Source organism: Equus quagga, chromosome 21 (assembly GCF_021613505.1).
Source record: "Equus quagga isolate Etosha38 chromosome 21, UCLA_HA_Equagga_1.0, whole genome shotgun sequence".
Lineage (NCBI taxonomy): Eukaryota > Metazoa > Chordata > Mammalia > Perissodactyla > Equidae > Equus > Equus quagga.
In genome coordinates, this window is record NC_060287.1 from 39446210 (window position 1) to 39461458 (window position 15249).

Below are 15249 nucleotides of genomic sequence, written 5' to 3' on the forward strand. Positions count from 1 at the left end.
TCCCTAGTGTCTCTGCACAGGCTGCCAGGGGGATGTTCCTTGATGCCCCCTGAGCATTCTCTTTGTGCCTGCGGGCTCTCACCAGTTAGCTCGCCCCTGCATCACATTTATGGAACAGTAATTACTCTGCATTCTCCTTAAATCGTGGCACAGCTGTGGACCTGTGCTGTGGTGCAGAACCAGAGAACCAGGCTTCTCTCACAACGCTGCATGACACCCCCTTAAAGAAGCACATGCCACCGGATGGGTGGGGACACGACTGGTGATGGGCATCGCCTTCTGCACACTCCAGAAAGCCCAGCTGTTGGGCCGACACTCACTCCTCTGGGAAGTTCCACTGGTCGTGCTCCCAGCCAGGCAGGAGGGTCTACACAAATGCAGCTGGGCGTATCTTTGACCACCTGGCGTGGCAGGCGCTGGTCAGATGCCCTCCCTGGCCACTGGGCAGGCTGCTCATTTCCAAAGGGTCACACAGGGCCAACTTCTCTGCTTCTGAGGCCGGGCCCTGCCCACCTCCTCATAGTTTTTGACATCTGGAGAAGTTCTTTCAGGGAATATAGGCAAATTCTTCAGCTATTTACTTGCAACAATTACAAAATGTGTGTGAGAACTCTGAGAGATAAGTGTCTGTTGTTTAAACCCCTAGTCTGGGGAATTTTTACAGTAGCCCCAGCCAACCAAAACTGCTATTTTCAGTCAGACTCTCCCAAACGTGACCTCCTGGCCTGGAGAACAGGCTTCCAGCCCTTTTTGGGCACCGCAGGAAGACGCACAGACTTGAACTCGATGCATGTATCCAAACATCTAACAGTCTCTTAGCTGAAACTTTTCTTCAGACAGCTTCTGTTCATATGTGTAAGGACACATATGTCCTTACACGCATGTGTGTTACAGCAAGGCACTGAAGACAAAAGATGTGGGCACTTAGAGTGGCGTAAATCCACAGTAGCTGGGAGGGAGCGAGAGCCGATGGAAGCGAGGGGTAGACCTCAAGATCTGCTCTTATGTGGAGGGAGCGAGGTGCTGAACAGTGTGGGGAGTCAGCTCTGATTGGTGTGACAAGAAGCATCAATGAAAAATATATTTTCATTGGGGCGGCCTGGTGGTGCAGTGGTTAAGTTTGCACATTCTGCTTCGGTGGCCTGGGCTTCCCCAGTTCAGATCCCGGGTGCGGACTTGGCACCGCTTGTCAAGCCACGCTGTGGTCGGCGTCCCACACATAAAGTGGAGGAAGATGGGCACAGATGTTAGCTCAGGGCTAATCTTCCTCAAAAAAACCAAACCAAAACAAAGCAACAACAACTTAAAAAACTGATTCAGCTTGAATCAGAAAGCCTGACTTATGGCCTATCAAACATACATTGTACATCTGCTTATCCATTAAAGGAATCTCTCGAGATAAAGAATGCATACTTCCCCTCCTGCACCCTAATGGTGGCAACACCCTATTGGTGATGCCTGGATTAGTCCCTTTCCTGGCATCATGGTCACTGTTGACCTGCTAATTTGCAGCTGAATACCTCTTTGAAAATGTGTCCTGAGTGTTGTAGGGGAGGAAGACATTTCCTCTACCTGCTGTGGGTTCTTCTGGCCAAAGAACGAATTAAATTCACATGAGACAGAATAACAAGAGAAAATTAAACAAAACTTTAGAACATGTATACATGGGAGAGGCTCAGGCAAGCTGAGCAAGTAGCCAAAATGGCCAAAGCCACCACCTTAAATATCATCTTCAGCTAAAGACAAAGGAGGATGTTGGGGGTGGGGGAGTCAGTTACAGGAGGTTACCAGACAAGCACAGTAAACAGGAATAAGATTATTATGCAGATTTAAGTTCTTGCCTTCCACATTAAGAGTTTCTAGAGATAAGGTCATCCTCCCTTCTTCCTGGTACAGAGAGGGAGACACCTTTACGGATGGAGATTTCCTTTACAAATGTAAATGTCTCTTAACAAAGTGTAAGTAAACTCTGCTTTTCAGAGTCCCTTTCCTGTCTGCAGTTTTCAAAAGTAACCAGCCTCATGCCAAAGAGACATATCTTGGGGTGGCCAATTCCAGTCTCCCATAGGGTATCTTCTTTGTTCTAAAAAGATATAAGACTATAGTGAAACCCCCACTTCTCTGGAACACCTTCTGAGGCCTTCCCGGGTTATAATCCTCAACTTGGCTCATAATAAACTCATTCCAGTTTTGATTTATAGGTTGGTTATGGGTTATTTGCATCAACAATCTGATGAGGATCAAGGCTGCCCCAGGGAGAGAAGCCTAAGGCGTCCTGGCCTACATACCAATCTCTATCATCCTCCAGGAAGCATAGGGCATCCTGACATGATCTGACCTGATTCGTCTCCAAAGTTATAGGACCACCCCATAACCAGACCCCACCTGCACTGATATCACTTTAACAACTTTTTTTTACATGATCTTTCCTTGTTTAGTAAAAATAGTTCACATACCTATGCCTTGTAAATTTAGCCCTGCCCTCAGCCCATTGCAGCTCTTCACTGCCAATGGGTCCAGTCCCCATGCTACTCCATGCTATTCTCTGAATAAAAGAGCACAACCAACAGACCTTGAGAGTCAAAGAAATCTTTCTTTCAACTCCTAGGCTCGCTGAGCCTGCTTCACATCCAGGGTACATTAAGGTGAATACTTTCTCCTCAAGGATCAAGTGGGCTCAGATGCTGAAGGCACGCTGAAGGAATCCAAAACACACCAGATTGTTCACCTTGACAAATAGAAATGGCAAGCAATAGGATACATTGGAGTATATGAGGAAGACATTTGGTGTAAACCTAATTTGGCCTGACTTTGTGTTTTCCAAAAGGCCTGACTGTGGCCGTTGAGCATGCATTGCATATCTGCTTTAAAACATTTCCTATGGTAAGAACAAATGGCCCTTAAGATAAAGGTGCAACTTCCCTCCCCCTCCCAACGTTGGCATTTCTTTAAGGATTAAGCACCTTTCCTTAGGCTAGGAACTGACTGCTGCGCTCACCTGTGACCGCCCAGCTTGAGACAACAGACTTGCCTCCTGCTGCGCCCTCCGAGACAGCAGACCCACTACCTGCTGTGTCCATCAAGTGCTGTGCCGACAGGGCAATCTTGTGACTATTGTAAAAGGGACATTTCAATCCTATGTGAAACATCCTGTTTGGGGGGATATAACCACTCTGTGCACTCCACTTCTTTGGTGTCCTTTCTTCCTTCGGGAGGAAAGGCCCCAGGCCATGGTCCTCAGATTTTAGCTCAGAATAAACTCTCCCAAATTTTCATTTATAGATTGGTTATGGATTATTTTCATCAACACCCCCACATTGGCATTTCCTTAATAAGTATCTCTCCCTTGGCTAGGAACTGATTTCTGTGCCCACCTGTGACCACCCAGCTTGAGACAGCAGACCTGCCACCCTGCTGTGTGCACCGAGACAGCAGACGTATCTGCTGTGTCCACCAATCGCTGTGCTGACAGAGCAGTCTTGTGACTACTGTAAAAAGGACATTTCAATCCTATGTGAAACATCCTCTTTGAAGGTATATAACCACTCTGTGCACCCCGCTTCTTGGGTGCCCTTCCTTCCTTCGGGTCCCCAGGTCATGGTCATCACATTTTGGCTCAGAATAAACTCACCCAAATTTTCATTTATAGATTGGTTATGGATTATTTTCGTCAACACAGGAGAAAATCAAACAAAGTTTAATAACATGTATACATGGGAGAAACTCAGGAAAAACTGAGCAACTGAGCCATCTGGCTGAGGCTGCCTGTTTAAAATATCTTCAGCTACAGACAAGGAGGATGTTGCGGGTAGTGATTTGGGATTTCAGAGGGGGAGACAATTTACATGGAGATGGAAATGCAAATGTTCGTTAAACAGGTTTTGCTGGGCCAAAAATGGGCTTGTTGGTGACTTCCTATCACGCCTCTTTCACATTATACTATAGCTGTCTTATGGTATGAGTTCCTTCTTGGAATAGGCCTTCTATGTTAAATTCTTTAGGCAGTTTGGGAGAAGGTCCAATGCTCTTCCTGAGTCTTCCAGCCTTTATTGTCTTTAGCTAGGAAGAAGCCGCACACCAGAGGGGCGCATCTTGGGGCAGCCTGCCCTGAACCCCATCACAACCATATCCTATCTCAACCTCATTTTAGACAGGACACCACTTCTCATAACATGCCGGCCCACACGCCCCCAGTCCTCAGGGCCTTTTGGAAAGGCACACGTGCCACGAGCAAATATACTCCTGCATTTTCATCTTGTTCGTCAGGTCCTGCGCTGGACTCGTCATTCCGCAAATCCCAAGGGTGCTGGGGAAAGCGGAGCAATTAGCCCCTCACCTGCCCTCGCGGCCCCGCCCCCCCGAGGCCCCTCCCCTCCGAGGCCCCGCCCACCGCGCGGCGCGTGCGCGGCTGAGCGCGGACCCCAGCAGCTGAGGCTCGGCTTCCTCCCGGGCCTCCAGAGCGCAGCACCGACTTCCGCCCGGGTCGGCCGCGTGTGCCGGTGCTTCCGGCCGGCCGCGGGTCCCCGCCGAGGCCATGGGGAAAGTGCGGGGGCTGCGGGCCCGGGTTCACCAGGCTGCCGTGAGGCCCGCGGGGGAGGCCGCGGTTGGCCCCGCGCCCCCGGCCCGAGAGGCCGCCCCTCCGCAGGCCTCGGCCGCTGGAGTTGGGGGAAAGGTATAGTTGGGGCACCGCGGGGGGCCTGGGCGGCGGGGAGGGGGTCCCCGCGGGTGGGTGCGGGGCGCCGCTCTGTGCTCTCGGGGTCCTGGTCGGCTCTCGGCGGAGTCTGCCCGGCGCCGTGCGGGAGCCGCGCATCCCGCGCATCCCGGGATGCGGCAGAATATGGCAGGAATTCTTGTCAGTCGTAGCCGATCTCCCGGGGAGAGAAGGGAGGTTCCTAGGTTCGTGGGAAGATGAAGAGCAGACTGGAGAGACCCTGTGCCCTTAGCAGTCGCCCCTCTGTCCCCCGTCCCCCAGCTCTAAGCAGCCACGGGTCTACTTGCTGTCTATTCTGGACGTTTCCTGTGGATCGAGTCATACAGGTTGTGGCCGCTGCGTTTGCTTCTTGGACTTAGCGCTGGGTTTTCCAGGTTCATGCCGGTCGTGTCATGTATCCGTGTTCATTCCTTTTTGGGTGGAATAGTATCTGCTGTCAGCATGGACCACTGTTTGTTTGTCCAGGTGCTGACCCTTGAGCTGCCCTGGAAGCATTTAGTGGTGTCTGTAACCAGGGACTGGCACGGGGACAGCACAGAAGGCCTTGGTGGTCCGCGGAGGCCCTGACTTTGGGCTGGTAATGCTAATGAGAACAGCCGTGTTTGTTAAGCAGTTGCTGTGTGCCGGGCACTTTACATCTCCAGAACAGCCCTAACCCTCGTTTTGCAGGTGGAAAAGCTGAGAGTCTAAATAAATTACCAAGGACAGTCAGTTGCTGTTGAAGGAGCTGATGTCTGATCCCAGGGTCTGGCACCAGTGCCCTGGCTTTTATAAAAACTTTGTTGAGATGTAATTCACATGTCCTAGAATCCACTCCTTTAAAGTGTACAGGTCAACGGGTTTTTTTTTGGTATATTCACAGAGTTGTGCAGGTATCACTACAAATTTCAGAACGTTTTCATCACTCCAAAAAGAAACCTCATACTTATTATCCATCATTCTGGCAACCACTGATCTACTTTCGGTCCCTATAGATTTGTCTGTTCTGGACATTTCATATAAATGGGATAAAACAGTATGGGGCCTTTTTTGTCTGGATTCTTTCACTTAGCGTGTTTTCAAGGTTCATCCTTGTAGCATTATTTTTGTATCATGCATATCTTTGTTGACTTCATTCTTCCCGTGGCTGAAAAACATTCCATTGTATTGGCATACCATACTACACCACATTTTCTTTAATCTGTTCATAAGTTACTGGATAGTTAGGTTTTGTCTAATGTTTGGCTATCATGAATAATACTGCTGTGAACATTCGTGTACCAGTTTTTCTGTGGACTTATGGAATCGAGGTGCTGGGAATAAGCGTGTCTAAAGTATTGTAGACATAAGGAATCAAGTGAGAGAGGAACGGAAGCAAAGCTTACAAAGACAAGGCAGATTCGGAGAAGAACGATGACTAGACCTTGCGTAAATGAACAGCATAATCCTTGAACTTGAACATGGAATAGACAGTTAAACAGAATTCTGATTTCTAGTCACGTAATGACATGCTAATCTTTGATAGACGTTTGAACAGTGTGACCTCAGCACCTTTTATGATAAGCTCCTAAATGTGGAGTAATGAGATATAAAGTACCACTGTGGAGAATGTTCAAGGGATGGTGTGGAAAGAACTTGAGGATGGGCTGTATACAGACCTAGATGCGTGACCTGAGGCTGCACCTGACCCCTCATCTCCTGTGGCTCCTTGCCCTGAGATCTTGACCGAGAAGGCCCTCCCGCCTAGCCCACCTGGCTGCCACCCAGGCTCCAGCGCTGCTCTCTGTGGGGTCTCTGATGTCTCTTGTTCATGGACTGTCTCTCCCTGTCCTGGGACCCCTCAGGAGCGAGGGCTTCTCTGTCAGGTGCTCTGGGTGGGAGCTCTGCGTGAGGGCGCTCGGGGCTGCCATCTAGCCTGGCACCTTCGTGGTGCTTGGGCTGGTTTCTGCCTCACCCTGGTCCTGTCTCAGTCTGTGACTCCTTTGGGGGTCGATGCCGTGGTCCTTCCGGAGGCCTCTGTCCTTGACTTGGACCTGGAATGAGCCGGACAGGCATGGGAGGCGAGTTCTGGGTTAGCACAGTGTGACGGGCTGAGTGACTTGGAGGGTTTTGAAATCTTGATGTGGGGATGAATGTGGGTTGGGAACAGACCTGGGAGGAAGAGTGCTGAGATGGAACAGTGGCTGTGAAATGGGAGAGTGCTGCGGAAAGAACAGGAATAAGGTGCCAGGTCTGGAACGAGATCTGGTTCCTGTCATAGGTGCTTCTGAATGTTGAGACTGGAATTTGTAATCGATACTGATCCTAAATCTGGTCTGAGAAGGTCCCAGACCCAGAGCAGAGCTGTGTGGGATTTGAGGCCAGCAGGAAGGATGCTGCCTTAGAGCTCTGGGGTCTGAGCTCCCAGTGGCCTTGGGCTCCACTCTTGGGGGTGAGGGTCGTTCCTCCAGGTCCTCCTTCATAGAAGCCGGAACTGGTCCTTGAGCCCCTTGAAGTCCTTCCCGAGGGGCCTCCCTGTCCGTGACTGGCTTGCATTTCACCTTGAAACCATGGAGCGAGTCTTACGTCTCCTTTCTTTCTGTTTTAGGAGTGGGCTTTCGTGAACACTGACGTCTTTGCCAGGACCAAGATCGACCCCAGTGCCTTGGTGCAGAAGCTGGACCTGGACACAAGGAGTGTTACTTCCGTCCGGAGAGGTGAGAGTGGGTGAGGCGGACCGTAGGGTTTGGGTGTTCACAACGCAGAGGCATGCCAGCTTTGAGGTTGTTTGTATGTGTGGGCCACCACAGATTCCAAGTTGGCCTGTACATTTTCAAAAGATTTTCATTATTGGAAAATTTTAAAGATATACTAAAGTAGAGAGAATGGTATAAAGAAATCCATTTATCCATCCTATCACTTGCCTTCAACACACATACTGGAGAGTTTTGAAGCAAACAGTGTTTCATTCATGAATTCTTTAGCAAATGCTTCCAAGGGCTCTTAAAAAAGACATAAGCATACCTGCAATGCAATTATCCCACCTTAACAAATTAGTAGGAATTCCTTATTATGAGAGAAACACTCAGAGCTCACGTGTTTGTGATGGCCTTCTAAAAGTTTCTCTGTAAAAGTCAGGGTGCAGATAAGGGCTCCACGCTGCAGCCCAGCCCCTCCCCGTCTCTCCCCGTCTGTGTGAAAAGACATGAGGAGAAGGCAACCAGCAGAATCCAAGAGAAGGGAAATGCACTGGGGAAAAGGGCCTCCCCCTTATAGACACGCAAAGACTTCAAGCCCTCCCATGACCAACACTTCAGTGTCCTGCACTCAGTCCCGCCTTCGCTGTGTTGGTGCAGGAGGCCTCTGGCAAGCTGGTCTGAGCGGAAGCCAGTATCGAGTGCAGGAGACTGAGGCGTTGGTTGGGGGACGACTTGAAGACTCTCCATGTGTCCATGATATGGGGGGGTTCTTTTTCCCAATGCACGTCCCTTATTTTGGATTTTGCTGGTTGCATTCTCCCAAGTCTTTTAACATGTTCTTGGACCTAGCCAGTGTTCTTGGCCAGAGCCTCCTGTCTCTTGGGCCCTTGAAGTGGAGGGCGGTTCTGCTGCACTGGGCAGCCCTGGGAAGGGGAGTGAGCCCAAGGCCTGGGTGGGCTCGCCACCTCCCTCTGTGGAGAGAGGCCTTAATGTGCCCACATGAGCTGCACACTGCGGCTGAGCATCTTCCCATCACAGCCGTGTGTTCGTGGCAGTCCGGCCCTCCAGGCTGTTTGCACCAGTCTTGTAATCCTGCTAAGCTTACCTTGCATCTTTTTATGCTGGTTTAATCCTACTGTATGTTTCCATCTTTGAAGTTGTAAGTAGCTATCCTAACTGCTTTGACATTCACTCTTTGTGGCCCTTGGTACTCTGTTGGACGGATGTGCCGAGTTTTCTTAACTATTTTCCTGTTGGATAATTAAGCAGCATCCAGGTTTTCAGTATATTTTTTTCCAGGTTTCCATCTATAGTTTGTAACCAACATTTAAGAGTTTTAAGTCGTAATTATTTCACAGGTACGATTTATATCAAGCATTTTCTGTGGGGTTACGTTTGTTTACATCATTTCTTTGGATTTTTTTTTTTTTTTTTAAAGATTTTATTTTTTCCTTTTTCTCCCCAAAGCCCCCCCGGTACATAGTTGTGTATTCTTCGTTGTGGGTTCCTCTAGTTGTGGCATGTGGGACGCCGCCTCAGCGTGGCCTGATGAGCAGTGCGATGTCCGCGCCCAGGATTCGAACCAACGAAACACTGGGCCGCCTGCAGTGGAGCGCGCGAACTTAACCACTCGGCCACGGGGCCAGCCCCAACTTTGGATTTTTGTTTTATTGTTGAGTTCATACTAGTTACATCATTGTGAGATTTCAGTTGTACATTATTTCTGGACTGTCACACATAAGTGCTCCCCTTCACCCCCTGTGCCCACCCCCCACCCCCATCCCCAGTAACCACTGAACTGTTTTCTTTGTCCATGTGTTTGTTTATATTCCACATATGAGTGAAATCATGTGGTGTTTGTCTTTCTCAGTCTGGCGTATTTCACTTAGCATAATTCCCTCCAGGTCCATCCATGTTGTTGCAAATGGGATGAATTTGTCTTTTTTCTGGCTGAGTAGTATTCCATTGTATATATACACCACATCTCGTTTATTCAGTGCTCAGTGGGTGGGCACTTGGAGTGTTTCCATGTCTTGGCTATTGTGAATAGTGCTGCAGTGAACATGGAGGTGCATGTGGTTACTTTGGATCGTTGTTTTCAAATTGTTTGGGTAGACACCCAGTAGTGGGTTAGCTGTGCCTATGGTATTTCTATTTTTAGTTTTTTGAGGAATCTCCCTACTGTTTTCCATAGTGGCTGCACCAGTTTGCATTCCCACCAGCAGTGGATGAGGGTTCCCTTCTCTCCACACCCTCTCCAACATTTGTTATTTTTAGTCCTAGTGATTATAGCCATTTTAACAGATGAAGGTGGTATCTAAGTGTAGTTTTTATTTGCATTTCCCTGATGATTAGTGATGTTGAACATCTTTACATGTGTTTATTGGCCATCTGTATATCTTCTTTGAAAAAATGTCTGTTCACATCCTTTGCCCATTTTTTGATCAGGTTGTTTTTTTTTTGTTGTTGAGTTGTGTGAGTTCCTTATATATTATGGAGATTAACCCCTTGTCAGATATATGATTTGCAAATATTTTCTCCCAATTGGTGGGTTGTCTCTTTGTTTTGATTCTAGTTTCTTTTGCCTTGCAGAAGCTCTTTAGTCTGATGAACTCCCACTTGTTTATTTTTTCTTTTGTTTCCTGTGTCTGAGAAGACATAGTATTTGAAAAGATCCTTTTTAGTTCAGTGTCAAACAGTGTACTACCTATATTATCTTCCAGGAGTTTTATGATTTCAGGATTTATTTTCAAGTCTTTGGTCCATTTTGAGTTTATTTTTGTGTATGGCCTGAGATAATGGTCTACCTTCATTCTTTTGCAGGTGGCTGTCCAGTTTTCCAAACACCATTTATTGAAGAGACTGTCTTTTCTCCATTGTATGTTCTCAGCTCCTTTGTCAAAGATTAGCTGTCCATAGATGTGCGGTTTTATTTCTGGGATTTCAGTTCTGTTCCATTGATCTGTGTGTCTGTTTTTGTACCAGTACCAGGCTGTTTTGATCACTATGGCTTTGTAGTACATTTTGAAGTCAGGGATTGTGATGCCTCCAGCTTTGTTCTTTTTTCTCAGGATTGCCTTAGCAATTCAGGGTCTTTGGTTGCCCCATATGAATTTTAGGATTCTTTGTTCTGTTTCTATGAAGAGTGTCATTGGGATTCTGATTGGGATTGCATTGAATCTGAAGATTGCTTTGGGTAGTATGGACATTTTAACTATGTTTATTCTTCCAATCCATGTGTATGGAATCTGTTTCCATTTCTTCAAGTCATTATGAATTTCTTTCAGTAATGTCTTATAGTTTTCATTGAGTAAGTCCTTCACCTCCTTGGTTAAATTTATTCCTAGGTACTTTATTCTTTTAGTTGTGATTGTAAATGGAATTGTATTCTTGAGTTCTCTTTCTGTAAGTTCATTATTCGAGTATAGAAAAGCAACTGATTTTTCTAAGTTGATTCTGCACCCTTCAACTTTACTGTAGTTAATTATTTCTTTTATTGTTCCGATGGAGTTTTTGGGGTTTTCTGTATACAAGATCATGTCATCTGCAAACAGCGAGAGTTTCACTTCACTCCGTATTTGGATTCCCTTTATTCCTTTCTCTCGCCTAACTGCTCTGGCCAAAACCTCCAGTACTATGTTGAGTAAGATGGTGATAGAGGGCATCCCTGTCTTGTTCCTATTCTCACTGGGATGGTGTTCAGTTTTTGCCCATTGAGTATGATGTTGGCTGTGGGTTTGTCATATATGGCTTTTATTATGTTGAGGTAGTTCCCTTCTATTCCCATTTTGTTAAGAGTTTTTCTCATAAATGGCGGTTGGATCCTGTCAAATGCTTTCTCTGTGTTGAGATGATCATGTGGTTTTTATTCCTCTGTTTGTTGATGTGGTGTATCACATTGATTGATTTGCGGATGTTGAACCATCCCCGTGTCCCTGGTATGAATCCCACTTGATCATGATGTTTGATCCTTTTGATATATTGCTGAATTCGGGTTGCCAAAATTTTGTTGAGCATTTTTGCATCTATGTTCATCAGCGATATTGGCCTGTACTTTTCCTTTTTTGTGGTGTCCTTGTCAGGCTTTGGTATCAGAGTGATGTTGGCCTCGTAGAATGTGTTAGGAAGTGTTCCATCTTCCCTAATTTTTTTGGAATAGCTTTAGAAGGATAGGTATTAAATCCTCTCTGAAAGTTTGGTAGAATTCCCCAGGAAAGCCATCTGGTCCTGGAGTTTTATTCTTTGGGACCCTTTGATTACTGTTTCAATCTCGTTCCTTGTGATCAGTCTATTCAGAATGTCTGCTTCTTGATTCAGCTTTGGGAGGTTGTAAGAGTCTAAGAATTTATCCATTTCCTCTAGCTTATCCATTTTGTTGGCATATAGTTTTTTGTAGTATTCTCTTATAATCCCTCGTATTTCTGTGGTGTCTGTTGTTATTTCTCCTCTTTCATTTTTAATTTTATTTATCTGAGCTTTCTCTTTCCCTTTGTAAGTCTGGCTAGGGGTTTGTCAATTTTATCTTCTCAAATAACCAGCTCTTTGTTTCATTGATCCTTTCTACTGCCTTTTTTGTTTCAAAAGCATTTATTTCTGCTCTGATTTTTAGTATTTCTCTCCTGCTGACTTTGGGCTCTGTTTGTTGTTCTTTTTCTAGTTCAGTTAGGTGTAATTTGAGATTGCTTGTTTGGGGCTTTTCTTGTTTGTTAAGGTGTGCCTGTATTGCAATGAATTTCCCTCTTAATACGGCTTTTGCTGCATCCCATATGAGTTGGTATGGTATTTTATCATTTTCATTTGTCTCCAGATATTTTTTGATTTCTCCTTTAATTTATTCAATGATCCATTGCTTGTTCAATAGCATGTTGTTTAGTCTCCACATCTTTGTCCCTTTCTCAGCTTTTTTCTTGTAATTAATTTCTAGCTTTATAGCATTGTGATCGGGAAAGATGCTTGAATTCAACTTTCTTAGATTTATTGGGACTTGCCTTGTTTCCCAACATATGGTCTATCCTTGAGAATGTTCTGTCCGCACTTAAGAAGAATGTGTATTCTGATGTTTTTGGATGGAGCGTTCTATATATGTCTATTAAGTTCAACTGGTTTAGCTTTTCATTTGATTCCACTGTTTCCTTGTTGATTTTCTGTCTGGATGATCTGTCCAATGATGTGAGTAGAGTGTTGAGGTCCTCTACTATTATTGTGTCATTATTACTATCTCCTTTTAGGTTTGTTAATGGTTGCTTTATGAACTCTGGTGCTCCTGAGTTGGGTGCATAGATATTTGTGAGTGTTATTTCTTCTTGATGGAGTGCCCATTTGATCATTTTATACTGCCCCTCTTTGTCTCTCTGTACCTGTCTTACCTTGAAGTCTACTTTGTCTGATATAAGTATTGCGACACCTGCTTTCTTTTGTTTGCCATTAGCTTGGAGTATCACCTTCCGTTCCTTCACTCTGAGCCTGTGTTTGTCATTGGAGCTGAGATGTGTTTCCTGGAGGCAGTATACTGTTGGGTCTTGTTTTTTAATCCATCTCGCTACTCTGTGTCTTTTTGTTGGAGAATTCAATCCATTTACATCTAGGGTGATTATCGATGTATGAGGGTTTAATGCTGTCACTTTATCACTTGTTTTCTGGTTTTCCTGCATTTCCTTTGTTTCTCCTTCTGTGTATTTTGGTCTACCCATTGAATTATGCAGTTTTTTATGATGTGTTTCTTTGTTTTCTTCTTATTTATTATTTGTGTCTCTGTTCTGCTTTTTTGTTTAGTGGTTACCCTGAGGTTTGTATTCAGAATTTCATGTGTAAGATAGTCCATTTTCTGATGGCCCCTTATTTCCTTAGTCTAAACCAATTCAGTCCCTTTCCTTTTCCCCTCCTAAGTTGTTTTGTCATATCTTATTCCATCTTGTTTTGTGAGTTTGTCGTTAAAAATGACAAGATTATCTTGGTGTTTTCCTTCCCTTTAGCTTAATGCTGTACTTGAGTATTTGTTGTCCTATTCTGATTCTCTCTGCCAATTTATCTCCTTACTCTGTGTTTTGTGACCCCCTTCTCCCCCTTTTTTTGTTTTCAGGTATGAGGGCCTTCTTGAGGATTTCTTGTAGGGGGGTGTCTCATGGCTCCAGAGTCCCTTAGCTTTTGTTTGTGTGGGAAAGTTTTTATTTCTCCCTCATATCTGAAGGATATTTTTGCTGGATAGAGTATTCTTGGCTGAAGATTCTTGTCTTTTAAAGATTGGAATATGTCGTTCCATTCTCTCCTAGCTTGCAAGGTTTCTGCAGAAAAATCTGCTGAAAGCCTGATAGCGGTTCCTTTCTAGGTTATTTTCTTCTGCCTTGCTGCCCTTAGTATTCTTTCTTTGTCATTCATTTTTGCCAGTTTTGCTACTATATGCCTTGCAGTAGGTCCTTTTCCATTGACAAATCTAGGAGATCTGGAAGCCTCTTCCACAAAGATTTCCCTCTATTTCCCTGGGTTTGGGAAGTTCTCTGCTATTATTACTTTGAACCTGCTTTGTACTCCATTCTCCTTCTCTTCACCTTCTGGGATACCTATAATTCTTATGTTGTATTTCCTCATTGAGTCGGATATTTCTCAGAGACTGTCTTCATTTCTTTTTAGCTTTAGTTCTCTTTCCTGCTCTGTCTGTAGCATTTCAACGTGTCTGTCCTCGATTATGCTGATACGTCCCTCTGTGATGTCCACTTGGGTGTTCAGGGAATCTGTGTTTTGTTTTAGCTCTTCCATTGTGTCTTTCATCTCTAATATTTCTCCCTGATTCTTCTCTATAGTTTCAGTCTCTTTTGTGAAGTAGCTCCTGAATTTGTGGAATTGTTTCTCTACGTTCTCTTTGACCTCATTGAGTTTTTTGATGATAGCTGTTTTGAATTCATTGTCATTTAGATTACATATTTCTGTGTCCTCAGGTCTGAGTTCTGGGTGCTTGTCGTTTTCTCTCTGGTCTGGGGATTTGATTTAGTGTCTGATGATGGAAGCTCAGGTCTTTCTCATTCTGATATTATTCAGTTGCGGTTACCGCCTGTCGCCACTGACTGAGGGTCAAGAGTCATGTATTCTGAGCCCTCTGCTTTTAGCCGAGAACCCAGGCAGTGGAGCGGGGCGGCTGGGGGGACGGGTGCTTTCTCCTGCCTGCATTTCTCACTCTGCTCTCATTATCTGGTGTCCTGGGGTATTGGCTTGATGAGGTCACCCAGTGCGAAAGCTTTCGCCCTGTTAGAGGGCTTCCCTCTAGGCTGCGAGGGCCCTCGGCGATCCTTGATGTTCCCACGAATGAGTGTCCCCTCCGCCACTCCTTCCCTCCTGGATCCTCCCACAGTCCGAATCGCAGTCTTTAGGGGAGGGAGTGAAGTTCTGTCTTACCCCATTCCAGCTCCTCTGAGGGGCCTCCGTGCTCTCTGCCCACCGTCATGTGACAAGCTGTCTGTCTGACGTTTTTGTGTTGTGTTAGGATGTCGTCTGTTGGAGTATGGATGCCCCTTTTCATTGTATGTTGGAGGGGAGAGAGTCCTGGGCTAGTTCACTCTGTGGTGATGCTGACGTCCCTCACAGCTATTGTATCATCTGCTTTGGATGTTTTGTTACTGGAAAGACATACCTGAATCTCCTTGCCATCCTTTGTAATCGAAACTCTAGGGAGGAAAAACTTTTCCCTTCTACCATCCTAGGTTCTTTGGCTAGGACCCTGCAAGTTAGATTAACTAAAGACAGTAACAAGAGAAACACATTATTAATGTGTGCAGCACACATCACTCGGGAGAAACCGCAGCGCTGAGTAACTCAGAGGGGTGGTTAGAGCTGGGTCTGCTCCGGCGTCTCAGCAGTGAACATAGTGGAGTGGCAGCGGGGCAGGTGTGC

The 15249-nt window shown here is 45.8% G+C and overlaps 2 protein-coding genes across 2 annotated transcripts in view; both read left to right on the forward strand.

The window, feature by feature from the left end:
- LOC124231310 (uncharacterized) overlaps positions 1-43 on the forward strand; it is a 5750-nt gene extending 5707 nt beyond the window's left edge. The window contains exon 5 of the mRNA XM_046648019.1: positions 8-43. Coding sequence (XP_046503975.1) covers positions 8-43 — 36 coding nt within the window. The remainder of the gene's footprint in view (positions 1-7) is intronic.
- Positions 44-4452: 4409 nt separating this feature from the next.
- Positions 4453-15249, forward strand: part of SLX9 (SLX9 ribosome biogenesis factor) — a 36545-nt gene continuing 25748 nt past the window's right edge. The window contains exons 1-2 of the mRNA XM_046647935.1: positions 4453-4672; positions 7278-7386. Coding sequence (XP_046503891.1) covers positions 4535-4672; positions 7278-7386 — 247 coding nt within the window. The 5' untranslated portion in view covers positions 4453-4534. The remainder of the gene's footprint in view (positions 4673-7277; positions 7387-15249) is intronic.